This window comes from Stegodyphus dumicola, chromosome 4, assembly GCF_044657685.1.
Source record: "Stegodyphus dumicola isolate Sdum_Otavi_A_Nest chromosome 4, ASM4465768v1".
Taxonomy (NCBI): domain Eukaryota; kingdom Metazoa; phylum Arthropoda; class Arachnida; order Araneae; family Eresidae; genus Stegodyphus; species Stegodyphus dumicola.
The window spans coordinates 93,136,540-93,159,604 of NC_140771.1; the positions used below are offsets into that span (position 1 = coordinate 93,136,540).

General features: G+C 33.9%; 1 protein-coding gene across 1 annotated transcript in view; it reads right to left on the bottom strand.

The window, feature by feature from the left end:
- Nucleotides 1-23,065, bottom strand: part of LOC118188342 (cartilage oligomeric matrix protein-like) — a 1,186,180-nt gene that overhangs the window by 140,896 nt on the left and 1,022,219 nt on the right. The window contains exons 10-11 of the mRNA XM_085815229.1: nucleotides 9,608-9,685; nucleotides 4,655-4,807 (exon numbers count right to left, since the gene is read on the bottom strand). Of these exons, the coding sequence (XP_085671355.1) occupies nucleotides 4,655-4,807; nucleotides 9,608-9,685 (231 nt within the window). The remainder of the gene's footprint in view (nucleotides 1-4,654; nucleotides 4,808-9,607; nucleotides 9,686-23,065) is intronic.

The following is a 23,065-nucleotide window of genomic DNA, read 5'->3' on the forward strand; positions in this document are numbered from 1 at the left end:
ACGGAAAAATTGCGTCGGAATATGCACCGATGGTGCTCGTTCTATGTCCGGAAGATTCCAAAGTATTCAAGCACTTGTGAAACAAAAATCGCCACAGTGCGTCTGGACACATTGCATGATCCACAGAGAAGCTTTGGCTTCCAAAGAAATGAGTCCTGGTTTGAATATTGTGTTAACTACGGTTGTAACCGTAGTAAATTATATAAAAATGAGACCCCTGAAATCAAGAATCTTTTCCGCACTTTGTAAAGACATGGGTGCAGTACATTCAGCGTTACTATTTTATTGCGAGGGAAGATGGTTATCACGAGAGAAATTTTTGCAACGTGTTTATGAATTAAAAGAAGAAATCGCCGTTTTCCTAGAAGAGGAAAACAGACCAGAAGCTGAGAATTTTCGCGATAGTTTATTTGTGATGAAATTGAACTACATGGTCGACATATTCGAGAAACTAAATAACTTGAATCTTCAACTGCAGGGAGCAAATACACATATATTGGATACGAGTGATAAAGTTAATGTTTTTGTAGGAAATTGGAATTGTGGAGCAGAAATTTAAAGCAAGAAAACTTAACAATGTTTGCAAATTTGAATGATTGTATTAAAACTTACAAGGCTAAGAAACAACATGTAAAAATTGTTTTTGTAACCACTCAAAATCATTTAGCAATGCTAGCAAAGAATTTTAAAAAGTACTTTCTTGCTGACGACAAACTGATATCAAGTTACAAGTGGGTGAGGGATCCATTTCAAAATACTCCCGAAGGACTCTCATTTGAAGAGGAAGAAACCTTCACAAACTTCATGGCAAGCGGCGAAACCAAAAGACAATTTAGTAATAAATCACTCTTTGAATTTTGGGCAGGAGTGGATGATGAGTTTTCTGCACTAAAAACAAGGGCATTTCGCATTCTACTACATTTTCAACATCTTACCTTTGTGAAACTGGATTTTCTGCGGTGGTTTCTTTGAAGACAAAATATAGATCAAAGCTAAATATAGAAAAAGAACTGAGAGTGTTTATTTCTAATATTAAACCCTCCTTCAAAAAACTTTGCTCTGCAAGACAGGCCCAAGGAAGTCACTAATAATTATTAAATTTGTTTTTAATTTAGTAAGTTGTTTTAATTTAATAAGTTAATTATTAAATATGTCGAAATGTATTTTGTTTTGTATGTGTGTGTGTGTGTTCTTTCCTTTCAGTCACTTAATTAATTTTTTTAAATAACATTTTCTCTTGGATATGTTCGCGCCCCCCCCCATTAGTGTGCTCGCGCCACAGGCTGAGAATCACAGCTTTAGCCGCTTATATATATAAAGAAAAGATAATTGCAAATTAGTTTGTTTAAGATAATAATAAGAACATGAACAAAAGTTTTGAAATTTTTTTTATTATTTTTTTTTATTATTTCTATTTTTTAATCTTAAAAATATAAACAAGTTTTCGGAAACAAATTTAGATATCTATTGCACAGATATTCGATTTTAATTAATGTGATATCTGTGCTTGACGTATTGGAGATATTTTTTGAATATTTGGCATAAAATTCATTAGTTCATTTAACTTTGAAATCATTTAACTTTGAAATCACCTCGTTTAAAAATATTCAACTCATTACTTGTTTTCCATTCTAGTTTTTAGTTCATCATATTTTTTTCACACACTTTCTTGTTTTCTTGCGTTTTACTTCTTGATATTGCAAATACTGCATAAAGACAATTGGAGCTACGAGAGAATTTGCAATACTCAAAAAACTTATAAATTTGGTCACCATTACCTTACTGAGACAAAACTTAAGGTTAAAATCCAGAATTATCTTTCTGAGCCTATTGTTGTTTGAAATGGGCTCAGACAGTGTGATGCACTGGCCTGCTTGCTTAACCTTGCCCTCCAAAAAATCATAAAGGACTCCAAAATTAATACTCGTGGAACTATCTTTAACAAGTTTGTTCAGATTTTTGCGTTTGCTGACGATATTGACATAGCCGCACGCACTCCCGTGTCACTTAGAGAGGCTTTTACACCTCTAGAGGTTGCAGCCAGCAAAATGCATCTAGCAATCAACCAAAATAAAACTAAATACATGCCATGTGGTAATAACAACAGCTCCTATTTTGAAATTGTGATTTACAAATTTGAAACTGTTAACAAATTTAAATATTTAGGATGAAAATTTAATACTCTCAATGATTTAATGCTGGAGATCCGTAGTAGAGTCGCAGATGCTAACCGATGTTTTTTAGGTATCAAAAATTACTTGAAGTCTAACTTCACTAGCAGAAAAACGAAGATTTTAATTTACAAAAGCTTAATCAGACTCATTCTTACATACTCTGCTGAGACCTGGGCAATGACAGAAAAAGCTAAAAGTATCATTTCTGTCTTTGAAAGAAAAATTTTGACAAGTATTTTTGGTGGCATAAAATGTAACAATATCTGGAGAAGAAGAACTAACTCTGAACGCTATAAATCCAGTAAAGAAATAGATATAGTAACATATATAAGGATTCAGAGAATTAAATGGGCAGGACATCTGCGCGGAATGGATTAAAATTGAGTAACTAAAAAGATCTTCTCGGCCAGACTATTCAACACCCGAAAAAGAGGAAGATCTAAACTTAGGTAGCTCGACTGTTTGAAAACAGACTTAAGAATTTTAAAAATAACCTTTTATTCAAGAATCTAGATATTCCGAGCAAACTAGAATTAAAATTATTATAATAATCGATTGAGAACAATATATCAGACTACCATTTCTTCGTTTAAAATTAGCTAAAAAAAGCATCCTTAGTTCGTCGTGGATTTTGAGCAGAAATTGGAAGAACATTTTTTTTCAGTTTTGAGGACGATCAGACGCAAGTTTCTGTTATTTCAGAACATTTCTCATTTATTAGTAAAATTCGCTGTTCGATCTTTTAATGATCCTTTCTCTGAGTTTATTTTTTAGGAAATTTACAGCATATTATATCAATCAGTTTCCACATACATCAACCAATCGAAAAGAACGTTAAATGTTTGTGTCAAGTAAGATCGAACTTTACTGTAATTTTGCATCAAAGGGAGCCTTTGTGTATCACTAGTATATCAGTGTCTAAAACGTTTTCGCTCTGTTAGGAAACATTTCGGCGTTCTCCCCTATAAACCCCAAGCAGCGAAATCATGACAGAACGTTTCACACAAAACGCTTTTGGATGTTCTTAAAAATTCTTCATTTTTCGGTGGCACGTGTGGGGTCTCTCTGCATTAGGCACCTTGCGCGATTGCTCTACTTGGCCACCCTCAAAGTCGTTACTGGAGTCAAGGAACATGAATCTTATATTCGCAACGAAGAAATAAATCCTTAATTATAAGATCTAGCTAGATTCTACAAATGAACCTGGCGAATTCTCGCACAGGCGTGAATAAAATACCAACACGGAAGAAGGGTGAAAATAACCCTAATAATTCAACTCAGAACAGAAAGGCACGTACTTCGTGCTTTTACAATAATATCGACCACTTGCGGTAGAACTTAAACGTTATAACATAAATCAGTTCAAGTCTAAATAGAATAGTGCTGGATTAGCACGTTAAGTTACGACTAACTAACGTCGACTCAACAAAACCTGACAGGCGTGACAATATAATTCGAAATGGCCGATGGGCGTACTAGCGTGACAGCGATATAAGCAACGAAAGTGCGCTAGCTAGCAAAAACACGCTCTGAATAAACTCAGAGATTCACCCGCTTAAATACACACTTTAAATTTACATGCTGGCGAGGAAATGCGAAGAGAAGTTGATGAGTTCAGGAACGATAACAAAAATTTGAATAAAATGTTAGTTAACTGTAGGAAACCCTACACAATAGCTAATTAATCTTGAGCACTTGATCACATTTTTGACGTTGGCTGTGCGAAATTTATCCATAAAGCTTCTTCAGTCAGTGAACTATATTTCCGTAACACTTTTCACATTCACGAAAATTATCTTCTTTATTTAATGACCAGTTCTTCCTAACGCTTTTAGAATTCTAACATGTTAGTTTTTCATGTTTCGTTACTAATCTCGATATTTTTGTTTCCGCTTTGCTTTATCCTTTTTGCTTTCGAAGTAAAATGGCTGTTGCTTTTCTCACTTTTGTGAAAATGTATTTCCTCCTGAAGAAAAAGAATTTGTCTATCATATACCATGAAATCGGTAGAATTGTATTCAAAATCTATACCAAATTGAGACTGCTCTTTTTCCTAAACTTAAATTTTGTATCGGAGTGCTTCCTATCCAAATTTAACCAATCTTCAACTCATCTTCTCGCTGTCCTCCTGACATCTTCAATTAAAATTCTGATGAACAATTGTACAGATTTGCATACCTTTTTTCGAGTAACTCGAAGAAGCAATGCTTCCTAATTTCCATATAATATTCATATACCTAGGGATATGCATAACTTACATTCAACTATCCTAATTTAACAATATTCAGTTCTTTCCACTGGGGTCAGGTGTTTATTATTTAAACAGCTGCATACATTTAGGATTTCTAATAGCATATTTCAATATAAATTGATTTCCGAAATGTTTAATTTGCAGTGTTATTCAGAAGGAGTTCGCAATCCTCTCGCTTTAATAAGCAGATGATAATGAACGAAGCAGGAATTTCAGTAATTAATCTTACCCTGCATTGGTATTGCGAAAGACCTCTTCGTAGCTCACAGTCTGCATTTCCATCACAAACGATTCCATCGGGACACATACCTGGATGAGGATGACATCCGAACGTTTGATTGCCAACGAAACCTTCAATGCATTCTCCACAGGTAAAAGATCCCTAAAAGATAAAAATATGTATAGTTATGCATACAAAAATATGTTTCAAATTATTCATAACATATGCATTAGGGGTGGTTTAAGACGATTCAAGAGTTTGCTTTGGAACTACAGGACGCGTTAAAATCTCTCTTCCATGTTTATATTCCATGCAGAATCTTGGGCTTCTCTACGGGAGAAAAATCTGCACCCGCATACATAACCTATTTTCATTTAAAATGTATAAAACTCTAATAACATAAATAAACTTTTAAAAAACTCAAAAAGTTAAACATTTCGAAACATTAGCGCACTCGAAGGGTAAATATTTACCCCCCCCCCAGTTCAATATTTTAAAAATTGCACAATGACTTCATTACAAACGAGGAAAAAAAATTAAATGTAACGAAGATTCTACTTTACTATTATTTAAAATGAAAATGACTAGTATTTTTTTATGAATTGGCGCATTTGTATCAAATTTATTGCATTTGTACTATTTTATATTATTTTTACGATGATTCGTTCGAAGAAGTTTTGTTGCTTAATAACAAATATATTTAAGCATAAATACTTATCTTCATGTTTACGGAATATTTTGAAAAATTTTATAGTGTTTAAGCCTAATATTTATAAGGTATTTCTCCCACCTTCTTGGCATGTCTTCGTGGTGTGGTGGTCTGCACGCTGGGAGCTAATTCCAGAGGTCCGTGGTTCGATTCCCAGGGAAGGCGTTGCATATTTTTTCTCTTTCCTGTTTCGAAATAACCTAATGTCTTTACATATTCTTCACTGAAAAATGCTGAATGTAGTAAAAATGATTCTTGCACCAAGTATTAAATTCTAATAGGGATAGTTTTTAATAGTTTCTTTCTCCTGAAACTCTCCTTGTCTCTAATAGCTGTCCCTCAAAACTAAACGATGGATAATTAGTTACCGAAATTATAAGATTGGTCAATCATTGTCATTTGACTTCTTGCAGTCGTAGGTGGAGGAGTTCCTGGCAGTTGAGGTTAGGAATTTGTGGATCAGGTACATGTATAAGCGGAGCGGAACAGCAAAACTTTCACCATTGGGCCTAATAGGTGTACTCCCTTCACAATAGCTATTAAGATCCGCCCAATGTTTTATGAAGAACACACGGAACTTACGGTTCCAAGTGTCATTCGAGTACCAACATGGCTTGCTGAAACCATACATTTACAAACATTTATTCCTTTTTCCGAGATTCACTGGTCGCTGGATGCCCTCATCTGTGGCTGAGTTGGGGACAGGAATAAACCTGCTATGAGGACAGCAGGCGTATCCTTCTCCGAAATTCGAGCCCGAGGCCAATGATACAACAAAGAGAAGCACTAACCACCTTACCTATCAAGGCGGCAACATACGGTGCAGCAGTTATTTTATCAATTAAGTTACACTGAGGATCTCGTTTTCGAAACTATTACAGGACATAGATAAATTTTAAATATTTTTGTATCTCATTCCCTCCTGATTTTTACAACCGAGTCTGCTACTTTGGTTTTTCAGAAAATTCACCAAGAATTGAATTCAGAGAAAAATCGCATCGTGTACTATTTTATTTATATATAAATTCCACATGCTTTAACTCTTTGAATGCCAAGTATAGTGTGTTAGTTAATTTGCTTGCAGTTCAAAATATTAAACTGAACACGTTACCAAATATGAAATTAAAATCTTTCTTATATTTCCACTTTTAAAAAGGAAAACCAATTAAAGTAGGATTTACCTTCTAGGCATCTTGAACAGGCTGCTTTTTTTTGGGGGGGGAGTCAAGTTTTTCAGAATAATTTGGGAAAGGACGTGCGCGAGGTTCTCAAAATTGTTTTACATGATTCAAATCATTTAGGAACTTTTTCAACATTATCCCTTATGTAAAATAATATTCACTGCATCAAATCTCAGACTGATAATCGTGTTCTTCATTAGTTGAAGTACATGGTCTACCAAATATGTTCATCCTGGACGCATTCCCTGCTTTCTGTAAATATTTTGTATCACTAAAACACTTTTGCTTTTCATAATGTATTAACCCCCAAATGGTATTTATAGTATCTGAAACATTTTCGCATCATCTTCTTTGCACACCCTCACCATTTGGGTGAATGCCAAAAGCAGAAATCTTCATTGGTAAATGATAAAAAAGAATTTATTTACGAACAATAAAAGGAAATGAAACACAGATTGTTGATAGATACAGAAACAAGTCGTATAAATATCTCACAAAACTTTACAAGCAAAACCTTGCAGATTAAGCATTTTAAACAAATCATAATTTATACCCTGTTTTACAAGTATTACATCGCTATAATGCGCTCTTTTTACAAATTACCCAAGTTTAAGAGCATACTTCTACCATTTACACAACTCGTATTGAGAGCAGAGACGAAAAACCCATATTTAAGAATATTTTGAAAGCTTCTTCCAGGCATAAAAAAGTAAGCAAAGACTTGTAAAAACAGACTCTGTAGCATCTTATTAAAGTGATGTTCAGTGATTTCTCTGGATACAGCATTGTGGCACTGCATTTTGATTTCTCCTTTTACGTGTATTTCTGTATCTGTGAATCACGACTCTGAAGGCTGAGATGTTCATATGTTTTGCTATGAAAGCAAAATCTGAAGAGATACTTATTTTGATTTTTCTTTTTATCTTTTTCTTTTTCCCCTTTGGTGGTCTTAAGAAAGCTTATATTGTGTTTCGGAGGGAGGGGGACAGATTTTTTTTTTTTCAGTTTTTATTAATGTTCTTGCTAGAAGATATTTAGGATAATATTTCAAAATTACGAGACTTGATGACACATTATAGCTTCGACAGAATTTGATATAATTTCAATGCAAATCGAAAGAAAGGTTGTGGTAACCTCATCTTACTTAAAAGTGTTCAGAATTAATTTGCTGAAAGCATTACATCATAAAGCAATAAAATGAAATTAAACTGGGAGAGAAATGAGCAGAAAATGAATTCGTTAACAAACTATTAATTCCAAAAATATGCTAATTAAGCAGTTCCAAATACAGATTAAATTCAGTTACTTACTTACATTCTCGATTAAATCCTTCATAAAATGAAAACAAACACATACAATGTATACACAGTATACATCATTAATCAAAATAAGATCCTTGGACGTATATCAGATAATTTTTAAATAAGAAATAAAGGGAAAATAAATAATCTCCCCAGTCTTATAAAAAATCCGATTATTATTATAACAATATTTTATACTAAATGACAAACGCAGTGGTCGAAATACATATTGTGTCTACAGGAAGCACTGTATACAATACTGTATATAAATACTTTTCTGCTATCCAAAATTAAAAGTAGTTTTTTAATATGCTTTAACATCTCTGAGCTTCATTTGGTAATTGATTTCAGCCCATTCGCAACGTTAGACGATTTAATAGGGTCTTCGGGTTTCACAATCGTAGACACCATCGTACTCGGGTGCCATATACAGTACCTAAATGCCAGATACGCATGCCATCATTATATTTCTCACAATCTCTTTTTTCAGCTCTCTGGTGATTCCAGCAATTTTCATTTTATCTTGAATTTTCTCATTAACTTTCCTAAAACTCGTTGTTAAAGAATTTACAAAACATTTACTGCAAAAAAAACACAGAATCACTTGAAAATTCAGAATCGTAACGCGGAATGTATATTGAATAGTAGCAATAGGCTCGGGAAGTTGTAGCATTGTCTAGAAAGAGGTAAACAAACAAATGTAGATTGCGCAGCCACAGTTGATTCAACGAGCTCGAGTCGTAATCCAAACAAATATCGTGTACCAAACAAAAATTTTTCATCCAAACAGGATGCATACCGAGTTGAACGTATTTCAAAGCGGACGAACACGGAGATAACAATCGGTATAGTAATATTTGCGAAGTAGATATTTTTTATAAGTCTCTTGAAACAACTTATGCTAAAATTACTGAAAATAAATCTCCAACTGCTCTATTTTTCCAAGCCCATAAGGAAAAGTGGCTGAGCACCGAGGCATGCGGGCCTGCCGCTTGGGGATTTTCGTGGTTTTCCCATGTGTATACGAGGCAGTTTCCCTTATAAAGTTCTCCACGAAGTTTTTTCAGGCAGACACCCCCGAGTATTCTACTATAATCAGACAATCCAAAAGCCTATTGTTCCGAAATTTTAGCAAAGACTTTTGACCAAAATGCATAGTATTTGTTTGAATAATAAATTAATTCAAACTTTAGCTCTTAAATGCACGAAAAATAATGTGATATTAAAACGTTTAAATAGAGAACTTCTGTGATTCACGAAAAGCGACACAAAGCATTTTATAAAAACTAGTGATAACAAAGAACTAATACTACACGTTTAAAGCCATATACTATTTTAGTAAGCTTCTCAATAGTATCCCTCAGAAACTCATAAAAGTTAAGAATACAAGTAAAATAATAATAATAATGATAATAATAATAAAACACTGAACAAGGAATACATTGTAAAAGAATCGTCATAAATCATACGTTATTTCTCACAATCTATGTCAAATATGAATGAAATGTAAATAACTTAATTTTTGAGAATTTTAATAAATTTAATAAAATACATTTTTATATATATTTTTATTACTTGTAAAAGTATTGTGATAAAATTTAATAGTCAATACATTCAATAACACACGCAAAAATAATATAATTTCCTAACGAATTCAATGAACAGTTATTTTCACACAATTAAATTAATGGTTTGAATTTTAACTAAACAGACATAAATAACACATATTTCTAAAGAGCAATATAATCTTAGTGTTTAAAAATGAAATTACCATAGTATTGACGCATTGCGAATTTTCAACACAGCCGCCATTTCTACCATCATCGCACTCATTAATATCGAGGCAAAGCTAAAAAAAAATTAGAAGATAAAAAAGATTTTACAACATTTAAACTTTATTACAATTTTACAAACTCATATTCATACGATATACTTTCAGCTTCTGACAGTGAAATTAATTTTAAGATATTCAATATTTATTTATTATGAGTGTACAGCACATGAAAAAATTCTGAATAATATTTACTCTGTTTTTTCACTAAATAATACTCATAGATAGATTAAAAATTATTTGGTTCTTTGGTGATTTGAAGAAGAAAATCTCACATATAATAAGCTTGACAGCCCCCAAACAGAAAAAAATACATTTCATATAATACGAATTTCCTAAAAAGTAAAGAAAAATATGTACGAATATTCTGTAAAACTCTGAACACTTATCCAAAATATTTTTTCAAAACGTTCAACGTAGTCTGGAGTTTGAAATCGTCATTTTTATCTCGAATGTTACAATTATTAATGTCATTATTTAAACAGCTAATCATGGATATTTAACCACAGTTTCGATTCTCACGGAAATATTCAACCATCTACTCTATAGATACTGTTGCCCAGTCGATATAGTGGTCAGGGAAGCTGACAGCGATCAAATTTCTAACATCTTAGCTTTTTCATCACTCATTTGCTCGAGAGATTGGGCGCTACGTACATTTTACCTTTGTCTTGCTTAGTCATTTCCCAATAAATATGTTTGCTGCTCCTCCCAAATTTTAATGCTAACAACCAATTTTTTTAGCGGCCGGGCTAGAACAGGTTTAGCATTCAATTATCTCTCTTAAACATTTTTTTTGCTGTTGAAGGAGGGAGACATCTGTTTGATCGCATTTGAAATCGATATAGTTTTATTCAAAATGTACGCCGATTTAAGATAAAGCTTTTACTTAATTTTAAATGACATTAAATTAAACTTAGATGAAAATAATTCTTGCAAGAATTTCAGTAAAATTTGTATTCGGACATTAAAGTTTCGTCTTCCATTTCAATTTTTTTTTATCAAAATGTAAATCTTTTTTATACATGAATGACTTCGCTTCTTGATTGTTGTTACAAGTTGGGATTTCCTTGCCTTCCAAATGAATTCCCTGCGGTTGCTATTGCATTGCTTTACAATGAAATAGCACATGAAGACAACTATTTGAAGCGTTATTTCCTAGTTTTAATAAACTAGTTTTATTAAACTGATTTTAATAATAGTTAAATATCAGTTTATTTCTTATGATATTTCGCTCAAATATATAACTTTCATTAAAATGTTTTATGTCCCTGCTACAGCGGATGAAGAAATAAAATAATTGAAAAATATATAGGATAAGAATTTTTCAGCAATACAAATTTCTTACTTAATATTGTTAGTTAGTCTTGCTCGGATTACCCTTTTACTAAACAAACCAGAAAATCACTGAAATATTCAGTTATTTTGGGTATTTCTATCAATGATTGTAAGAGAAATCGAGTTCATCGCAAAGTCTCCAAAAAGAAAAAGGGTCTGTTGATATCAAAGTTTCTTTGATCTTCCTTCATCATCAAATATTCAGAAAACGAAAACGGAAGGCGAAAGCGATTTGCTAGCTGAATTGATTAAAGACAGATCTTTGTATGCATATAAAAAGGATGAAACGGACAAATAGTGTAAGGTTGGATAATGCAATTAATATCTGTAAAGCCTAAATCAGCGTTTATGCGTTAGAGCATTATAATTGCATGATTATTTATTATGATTGATCTATAAATAAAATGTAATTATTAATGAGCCAACCAGCAAAAAGTGCCAAGCTTGCTTTCAGTTCTATTGCTGTTCAGTTCTGGGTTAGCTACGCCCCACAAGTTATCGAGTTGTGAAGACAGTTGAATATAGGTAATTCGACCTGCTTGTGTTCTAGCGTAGGCGAAAGAGTTGTCTGCATGGTTAGTTTCCGCGGTCTTCGCCATGTGTAAAGTGAATACGAGATAGTTTCCACGAAGTTCCAGAAAGTTCTCCACAAAGGCATTCCTCCTCTTAGACAGGCAGCCCTTGTGGTTTCGGCCTATTCGATTAACCTAATATAGCCTAATTTAACCTGGGTTAGCTACCTGTGACTGAAAGAACTGGCTGCAGACATTTCGCAATTCCTTTCCTATGTAGCATGAATACATGACAGCTTTTTCTTTACATCTTTTCGAATATAAGATCTCATTAGAAACATTCCATATGATTCTAAAAGTTTTTGACATTATAAATAAAAATATTGTAACATTGTCATCACCACGCAAAAATTTGAATCTGTATTTTTGGTTACAAGTATTCTTTATTTTTTTTTATTTTTTATTGATTTTTTATTTTTTTAATTTTATTTATTTATTTATTTTTTATTTTTATTTATTTATTTATTTATTTATTTATTTATTTATTTTTTTATTTTTTATTTTTTTTTTTTTTTTTTTGCAGACGCTCTTTACTGGTTAAACGAACTATTCCTGTTACCCGATATATACATATATATATATATAAGTTACTTCTTCGAACTTGTGGGCGAAACTTGTAACTTGTGGGCGAAAGTCACAATTCGATTTTTTTTCCAAAATCAAAGGCATCAAACTTTTAAACTTAAAAATGACTCTGTACATTTATTGTTTTGATGTACAAGATTATTTTCATCGTTTAGATGTTGTGTCAATAATATATGTTATATTTTTCTTACAAGTACCATATTTTTCTAGAGTAAAATTACATTTACACGTATATTTGTTATCTAAATTAGAAGAAAAACCTGTAACTCTGATTGGAAACAATTAAGTTCTCATATTAGATGTACTATTAGAACGTTCTTGCGTTTATACTACATGTCTAGCTTATCTAAAATAGAAATTTTCCATATGAGATACGACTTGGAAAAATCAGTATGACATCATCAATTAAACCTGGGGAAGGAGAATTTCATAGTTTCAAGCGGAAATTGAATCTGCCTTTTATTTAGGTGTAAGTTTTTAGTTTTAGTTTATGAATATATATTAAAAAAAACTACTTTTATTTAAATTTTGGATTTATATACATTTTATATATATTCTTTTAAGTTTCAAGCGGAAATTGAATCTGCCTTTTATTTAGGTGTAAGTTTTTAGTTTTAGTTTATGAATATATATTAAAAAAAACTACTTTTATTTAAATTTTGGATTTATATACATTTTATATATATTCTTTGTTTTTATTTTATAAAATAAGTTAAAAAATAATGTAAGTCTAAGATATATATGTATGCATTTTTTAGTGTTCGAAATGGGAAGAAATGATCATGGTGTTGAAAATGGTGAACATGATACATGGGACAAATCAGATTGAGAACCACTGAATTAAAGGATGCCTCTTTTAGCCGACGTAGTTTCAAAAGCGCAAGATACAATAAAATTAATCAAAAATCTATTTTAAAACACTTCTTTAAATACTGCGCATATTATGACCAGCAAGTAAAATGCTATGACCATTTAATTACAAACTGCCTAAATTATTTACAGAAGAAAGACAAATTTTTCATCTATCTCATTTAATAAAATCTTTTCTCGTTTAATAAAACTCGTAATGTATTTTTATGTTAATTAACCAGGTATTATAATTTTGATCTTTACAATAACTCCTTCCTTCTTAGCTTTGAGAGTATGCAATCTGAGGTTTTGAACCTGAGAGCTTGATTCGAGTCGCGCTGTTAGAATTCCTATCTAAAATAGATTATTCCGGTCTTTGCATTCTCTCACTAGCCGATGCTTTAGACTTACGTGTGATTAAAAATAATGAACCTGCTTATATTTTTATTATGTTGAATACTCTTAGATTACGTTACCGGCGTTTGAATTGAACCGACTATGATTGCTGATTTTACCCCGCCACAAGTGGCGGTCTGTCAGTACCATAAGTCATGCCTTTTATGTTAAAAGTTTATAGACTAAATATAAATGCTATTTAAAACTTTTCCTGTATTTGCGTAGTTTTAAAGACGTAGCGATAACTCGCTAGCCTGCCTAGGGCCCGCAGAACTTTAATTTCGGCTTTCAGATTAATATCAGCTCTACTGTCGTGAGCAAAAATTCTTACTTTTAACACCTGAGTGCAACAGGCTCCGACATTGAATGCATAATCAACATCTACAAATTAAAATACCATTCCAAATTTTTTGTAGGTATTTAATAGAATTCGTTTCACAGTTACATTTGCAAATTATATGTAACCACGATAGCATAAAATTTCACTTATCGAACATCAATAATAAGCACAGCGTAATTTTTTCTAAATTTTAGAAAACCTTTGTAATTTAAATACCTCAATCTTAGACATATGAGTCCTCATTTTCTAAAAACCCAGCAAATTGAAAAATATCCCTAATATACATAGCGGATTTCATTTCTTCCAAATTAAAACTGAATTTCTTAACGCAATAGAATCGCAAAATGAATTGGCTGCATTAAAAACAAAATGCATGCAATATCATCCGCTGTTGCCATTCAAGCGATGGCCAATTTTTTCTATTACACTACTTTATTTATTTATTTATTTTGAAAGCTCGCACAACAAATTCTGTAGCCATAGTTGGAGACTACAGTTGTTGCCAGACTTATTCTCGTAAAATGTGAGAGACACAACACCTAGAGACTGAACTTTAAATGTGGCAAATCTTGCCATCTTGACACATTTACTTTTTACTTCAAAAAATTAGCTAAGTGGAACTCAAGAAAACCCAAGCTTTTCTTTTGCTGATCATTTAATCTTCTTCGTAAATACCACTTCTGTGAATAAGGTTATTATTTTTTAAATTATACATGTGAAAGATTTATAGTGCTACGATTTTGTATTTATTTATCTATGTTTAGTAGAATTTGTAATAAAAAATGTTTTGTATTCTCGTGGAATTCAACACGAGACTTATTTAAGGAGAAAGCTACGCCGAAAAAATTAAAAATACTCACGCGCATTTGATAAATAGATATATCTCGTAATTATACTCTTTAGCTTTCTAGTAAAATCGAGAAAATACCAGAGTATTCTCGTGCGTGATTAAAAGGCTGAAAGAAAACATCTCAAGTTGTTGTTTGGATAACTCTTGTGTTTACTGTAGCGATTTCGCGGTGAAATCGGATTAGCTTTCTCTGTTTTGAATTCAGTTCTGTTGAACGTTTCAGTAGTTTAAAAGATAAGTACTGTGAGATATTGCGATATTGTACGAATATTTCTTAAGAAATTTAAGTATTTTCTTTTTATTCGTTGTGATAAGAATAAAGTTTATTCACTTTTCATCGGACTTGTGCATTCGATTTATTACGAACCCGTACCCACGCAACAATAGTAATGATTAAGATGTAAAGTCAATTTAAATTTCCTTATTTAACTAACCATGCACATCTTTAGAGGACAAGCAGAATTACTGCATATTTACCTGCCACACAGTATAGTAAAATTGTCTACGAGGCAGAATTTGCTTTCAAACCGCTGGAGTAGTTCGGAACTCGGGTAAGGAATAGATGTTGGTAGTGGTACTATTTTTGCGCTCTGCAGGCACTTAAAACAGGCAAACATCTGTCGAAAGGATGACGGTAACCGAAGGTACTTTGATTTCATGTCATTTTGATTCTATATCATATACGCCATCTCATATCAAAAGCCTTGCTCAGGTGTACCAGAAACGGATATTGTACTCGCGATCAGGAATGATGTACACATACAGCCAAATCTTACGCGGAAGTCAAACCTACACCTTTGTCAGGGATTATGTCGGCTTCCAGTAACCTATATCTAGTAGAGGGTGACAAACTTCCATAACTTGTTTTTAATACCTTAAATATAGTCGAATCTTGTTAAAACGAATTTCAAAAGACTGAAAATTTGGATCGCTGTATCCGGCGATTTGCTATATCTGATTTGACCCTCCCCCCCCACAAAAAAGGTATCATTTTACAAAATAGTGTAAGAATTGATTGATGAATCGCACAAGTATAACTAGCACTGCCGCATCTCCGAAAAGATGTTAGTAGTAACTTTAATTAAAAATAAATAATTAAATATTTACAAGTTTAAATTGCGCGTCAGAAAATATAAAAATGGAGCTAATTAATTTGCAGTGTGATATAAATCTTATTCAGAAATCTAAAGATATAAATTTTATGTTTTATTGGTATCTGTAAAAAATTCATAAGCTCATTTTACGAATGTTTGCAGTAAGATTAATAATTTTGTTTGGGAATACATATTTGTGCGAATAGCTTTTTTCAGGTTATAGGTTAATAAAAGAACTGAGCAATAAGCACCTGTATTACGTGCAATTAATACATTTTTTTCAGTTGTTTTTCGTTTTCACAATACTCTAATAATTTTACACAAAATGTTTCTTAGCATGAAAGCCATCGTTTAAACCCCCCTCCAAATTCTTTTTTTTTTTAATTTTTAAATTTTTTTTAGGCTCACCAGCGGCCGAGCGGTAAAGTCACTGAATACTGGTAGTTCGGTCGGAGGTTGGAATCCCGCGAACGGGATGGCTGCATGGGTGTTTTCGTGGTTTTCCCCATGTGTAGCGAGCCAGTTTCCCTTAGAAAGTCCTCCACTAAGGCATCCCTCCTCTTAGGCAGATAGCCCTAGTGGGCTTTGCCATAATTAAATACACGACAATTCTTTTTAAAATACGGATTTATAATTATGAATAATCATCAGCCTTGAACAGAATGTTGTCTGGCAGCTCAATCAAAGAACTTGAATGGAATAATACAACAAATAATAAGCTCCACGTCTCAATGGATCTTTGGCTGATACAAAACGATCTCCTAATATAGTGGTCTCAATCTCAAATTGCATGCGGGCCGTATGAAAGATCTGAAAATAACACGTTGGTCAAAGCTGCTTTTAACAAAAGAAATATCTAATTAACAAAATGAAAATCGTTTCAAATAATATTTAAAATACGTTTACTGAATATGTATCAAAATATATGTAAACAATTAATAACAATATCGCAAAGAAGAAAATTTCAAAGTAATTTTTTTTTCGCATTTAAAATCTAAGGTTTGCTAACTATATGGCATTTTTGTTGATTGCAATTTGTTATTCAAATATATTAAGAGATAAATATTAAATTCTTTGACTTTTTTTCAAATAATTCTAACATGTTTAATTAATCATTAATTTAAACTAAAACAAATTATGAAATAGTTTTCAGAGAAAATTTACTAAGTGAAAAAGAAAACTTGAAAATAAATAATAATTTATTCTCTTTATCTTATTTATTAAATTTTTCTTCTACACATAAAAAATGGATATGTTTGCATGTAAATAATTAAATTATTCCTTTATTTGTTACTATAGCTGGACACTTCATGGCGTTTCAATTCTAAAAATTTGTGTAACCTTGAAGAGAAATTATTAAAAATTATCTTCATCACGAATTGTAGATGCTGTCAAGTAATCCGGTTCTTTTTTATTTTTTATTCTTTTTTATTTTTATTAATTTTTAGTTGAGTAAAAAAGTTGTTCGCATATAAAATTATTCTCAAACAAAGCAGTTATTGTAAGTGCCAACATTATTAAATGAACGTGTGAGCATCTTGATGTTTTGATAAGTACCAATGAAAGTTAATAAAATCTACATCTTGAAATTTTTGATTAAAATTTGTACCACACAATAAATTAATTAGAGCCATTTTCATATTTTTTGGTCCTCTATTCATGTTCGTTTTATTGGAAATGAAAAAGGTAATACAAACTCGGACTTATCGTCCAATATTATTTTTAAAGAAATTAAATAATGAAGAATCTGCACGTATGTATCTCTGTTCCTCGCATTGTGAGAAAACAACGGTACCTATAGTCATCAAAATTTGAATAATATCATCCACCCGAACACCTGGAAGACTAAACTTTAAATTTTGAATTTGTTTTATTATTTATTTCATATTTTGTAAACCTTTACTGAATTTTGGATTAACAAACTTAACAATTTCATAGCAAGTAACGGTAACACTGTTCGAAAAAAAAAAAAAAAAAAATTTTATGTCCAGCGCTTAAGACTTGCCATTCGGAATAATTTAAGATATTTAGCTTTCAATTTTAATGATCAACTAGGCTTTATGGAAGCAATGTGTTGCAGCGGCCGAAAATAAAATGCTTTTATCTTCCACGCGCCAATGTGTTGCCATGAAGTAAAGCCTAAGACGCTTTCAGATTTAATCTGGAAGATTACTGAGCAATAAACGAAGCAATAAACACAGTTTTAAATATTTTTCTGTTTTTTAATGTGATTGATTTAAATAACATGTATTAAAATCATGAGATGTCTAATTAGAAATATTCAGTATTTTTATGAAATTACACTAGCTGGACTCATTAGAATCATTATATACTTTTTCTTTTTCATGATAATTTCAGGCAGCTAGTTTTTAAAGAAAGAATGTAGCAAACATAAATGTATGTATGGCAACCTTTAACACTGTATCGGGAATTCTAAAGACATGCTGGTTTTAAATATTTTGTGATATTGTTGTTGAATGGAATTTGATGTGGCTTAAGTGCGAAGAACGTGATAAAGTTAACACATATAAAGTTAATAATAAAAAGGAAAACAAATATTAGCCATCTTACTAAGAAAAGTTATTATTGACAGAATAAGCCAAAGAAAGTCTGAGGAAAGGAGAAAAAAAATGTATGCCAACACTTAACGCATCGGGAATCTAAATATATGCTACTATGCTGATTTAAAATTTTTTGTGGTTTGCTGGTGAATTGTATATGGCGTAAATGCGAAAAAAAACAATGCTTAAAGCTAAAGAGACAAAAGAAAAAAAAAGAATGGGTTAGTAGGAGAGAGTGCAAGAGCAGATTAGTAAACTGCGAGCTCAGAGAGAGGGTATAAACTTTAAGAAACCCTTTTGGGCGACCATTTAAATGTGAAACTTTCAGTTTTTTTAATACATTGAAATTATTTGAAATAAAGTGAAGTCGAAAAATTTAACGTTTTAACAGTCATATTAAAAGTGTGAAATTATGTGAATAACAAAGTGTGACCAGCAAAATTGTCTTGCAGGTACCAAACTTAGATTTCAGATAGAAGATAAAAATTAATTTAATTTTTTTCAAGTGCGAGATTACTATTATTATTCGTATACGATTTGATAACATTGTTATGTGTGGGTTCGTAATAGATTGAATGAGCACACAGAATCGATTACAGCTTGATGAAATTTAGTTTACAAAAAGGAACGTTTTGCAGTTCTGGAACTTTCTACGAAAACACTCCTACAGATCTTCTTAGTATCAGAGAGCACAATCAGTAGCTACTAAACTACGAAGAACGTTAATCGCAACGCTATGCGAAGCTACTCTAAAAGCGAGAAGTTCCTACGGAGATCTCTTAATATCTGAACTCACTCTGAACTAAGTTGTGGCAATCTAATGTTCGACTGCGTGTCTACGACAATCTAATGTCCACGTCATGTGGTTTATGTAAAAACTGCTAGCGTGGCAGTGAACTCGCTCACTTCTCCCTTAGCTGCAGCATAGGATGTTTAAATTTTAGTTTAGTAGATTTTGTTATTCGTTCTGTTATTTTAGTTGTGTTTAAAGTTATGGTGTGTGTGAATAAAGGTTATGTTTAAGGAAATGGAGTCATGTCAATTCAAGGATATACACCAAGCACATAACCACCACGCCACCATAAAACGGTGACCCGGCGTTAACGACCATAAAATGGCGATCCCGCTACTCGCATGAAGCTTCTACTGGTTGTTCGTTCAAGAGTGTGGTTCCAGAACTTTTGTGTTTTTCCCTTCAGCCACAGACATGGAGGAAACAGCAGTTGTCAAGATTCCAATTTATAATCCGATTGACCCGTCATTGTGGTTTGCTATGCGTGAAGCAACTTTTGCTTTAGCCGCACCCAAGCCTATCACGGTGTGGTGTGTTGTATTTAATTATGGCAAAGCACACTAGGGCTATCTGCCTAAGAGGAGGGATGCCTTTCGTGGAGGACTTTCTAAGGGAAACTGGCTCGTATACACGTTACACATGGGGAAAACCACGAAAACACCCATGCAGCCACCCCGTTCGCGGGATTCGAACCTCGGACCGAACTACCAGTGTTCAGCGACTTTACCGCTCGGCCGCTGGTGGGCCAATCCTATCACGGATCCGAAGACAAAATTTAACTACTGCGTCGCTCATTTGCCGCCGGAAATTGCTGTGTTGGTTAGGGATATCATTCTCCGGGAACGTACAGATTCTTCTTACGAAGATCTCAAAGCTGTTATTACGGAACGCTGTGGTGAAAGCAGTACGAGTGAAATACGGAAATTACTCACCGGCGAGCAACTTGGAGATAAAAAGCCATCAGAACTTCTACGAGTAATGACTAGACGGGCTGCAAAATTTAATGTGCCTGACTCTTTGTTACGCCCAACAGCAATTATTACCATCCTTCGCTCGTAACTTCAAGATCGTGTGTGTGTGTGATTATGGCAAAGCCTCGAGGGCTATCTGCCTAAGAGGAGAGATGCCTTCGTGGAGGACTTTCTAAGGGAAACTGGCTCGTATACACGTTACACATGGGAAAAACCACGAAAACGCCCATGCAGCCAGCCCGTTCGCGGGATTCGAACCTCGGACCGAACTACCAGTGTTCAGCGACTTTACCGCTCAGCCGCTGGTGGGCCCTTCAAGATCGAAGTGTACAAGTAGCATCAGACAGCGGCATTTATGTCAAAAATGTCTTTAGAGGATGCCCACAGGGGTCATGCCTTGGACCAACACTGTAGAATATAGTGGCAAACTCGGCATTTCGTCAGTTTGAGAGCGTAGAATACGCTCGAATCATAGCCTATGCGGACGATTTTATGCTAGTTGTAGCAGGAAGGAGTAACCTCGAAATGAGATCTCAATACTGTCTTGATCTGTTCTCCCAATGGGCCAGAGCACATAAGCTTCGGATTTCGGCAGAGAAAACTAAAGCTTTGCTCATAGGACGCAGCAGGCAGCTAAGACGCAACCCAAGCATTAAACTCCATGGGATACCCGTAAAATGTTTCCCCCAATTGAAATATCTTGGGCTATTACTCGACAACAGACTTTCTTGGATGCCACATGTCAGGAATCTTAAGACTCGAATTAGCATCCTAAGCAACAACATGAGACGCATGACTTCACATAAATGGGGTATCTCATCTAAGCTACTAAAAATTTGGCATAGAACCATTACAGAAAGAGTAATAACTTATGGAGCAGCAATCTGGGGTGGCGAACTTACCTCTCATATGAAAAGATCCCTGCTCTCTATTCAGAGACAGCAGCTACTTCAAGTATGCAGGGCCTACCGTACCACGTCAACACTAGCCCTACAACAACTAGCAGGAATTCCTCCCCTAGATTTGATAGTAGAAAGGGAGGCAGCTATCGTAAGGGTTACCAGGCTGGGTCAAACTTCAACACTCTGGGGTCATAGTTATCACCACTCGGACTACGAGGAGCAAAACAACTGCAGTAACTTTCATCCAGCAGCTTTTAATCTCTCCGACGGTATCAGTATAAACGACCAACCAATTCAGAGGTACAGTAATAACCTTTTCACAGATGGCTCCAAAACTGAGAACGGCACGGGCAGCGCCTTCTGTAGACTAGAAAATGGAGTTGTAACATTTGAGTGGAAAAGGAAATTATTCTCGAACAACTCGGTATACCAAGCTGAGCTTCTAGCTATCAGTGCTGCAATTAGATATGCGAACACATGTCAACAGGAGAAATTCTCCATACTCAGTGATTCGGCATCAAGTCTGGCGGCTATTGCAAGTCAAAACAGCCGGAGTCCATTGGTATACAGAATTCAGAAACAGCTTCTGACAATGCCTATTTCACAAAGACCCACTTTAAAATGGGTTCCCGCTCACACAGGGATTCAAGGCAATGAAGCCGCTGACCTACTGGCCAAGCAGGCAGCCAACTGCACGGATACATTAGAAAGACCAACAAACTTCCTTGGTCTCATATTAAGCGAACAACTTTGACAAGTCTGCTACAAAATTGGCAAAGTAGATGAACAGAGGCAGAGGTAGGACGAAGGACATTTCGCTTACTGCCAAAAGTAAACATGGAAATAAAGACCCACTGTGCTAGCCTAACACAGTTCTTAACAGGTCATGGACCATTCCCAGTATACCTGAACAGATTCAGACTTAGGGATACTCCTTTCTGCGAATGCGGAGAGGAAGGCGACATGGACCATTATTACTTCCATTGTGTACATACAAGAACCTGGCACTTGAAGAAACCAGCGGACTGTGCCTGGGCAATGTGGACGACTAACACACTCAAAAACAGAATAGCCCTTGATAAAATAGAGAAAATCTCAAGACACTGCCTAAGCAGAAACAACTGTGGATAATATTATAATGTTCAAATGTTCAGAACTTAAAGCAGATAACCAGAATAACGCTTAGTGCCTTGCAGTTATCAATATGTAAAAACTGTTATTAGTATATAATATTCAACCTTGTTACTCTGGAGTCTTCCCCGCCGTGATGGTATATAATTCCGTTTGGTTCATGTCCGTGGTCGGAAGCCACCATAGCGGTGCACTCAGTGGAATTATTCATGCACCAGATGCCGCCAAATGTTCAGTCTATTCTAGCGTCGGTTGAGCCGCTCGATTCATAGAAAGCTAGCAGTATCGCGGATAGAATATTGGAAGTTACACCCGCTCAGGTAAGCGAAGTTTCTTCTTGTGTACCTCTCAATGTGTCTGAGATTTCTAAATTGGATTCCCTGCTGGAGGAAGTGAGCAAATTGCGTAGCGAGGTTTTGTCTCTACGACGATCACGCAGTGTTTCCCAAAATCGCTATAACAGGAAGCGAAGCCCTTCAGCTAAAGCTGCTTCGAACTGTTCCTATTGTTGGTATCATCATAAATTTAGCGATAAAGCTAAAACGTGTGTTCCACCATGTACATTCCAGGGAAACTTACCAGGGAAAGTGTAGTGGCGTAATGCACTTTACCCTCACTCATCACCTTTTCATTAGAGACAGGAAATCGAATAGAATATTTTTCTGGCTCAGACGTCAGTCTTTTTCAGCAACCAGACAGGAAGCGCGTCAAACACCTATTATGACGCTTTCTGAAGCAAATAGTACCCACCCCTATTTCAGTTTATGGACAAAAAGCGTTAAATATTGACCTTGGACTTCGTCGTAATTTTAATTTTACTTTTTATGTGTGTAAAGTGTCAAAAAATATTATTGGATCTGATTTCTTGCATTATTTTGATTTATTACCTGATTTAATCAACAAGAAACTTGTTGATTTAAAAATTAACTGCAGTGTTATTAACACACATTTATATTCTGTTAAAATAATTATTACAAATTGTATTTATGATAAATTACTGTCTAACTATCCTTCAC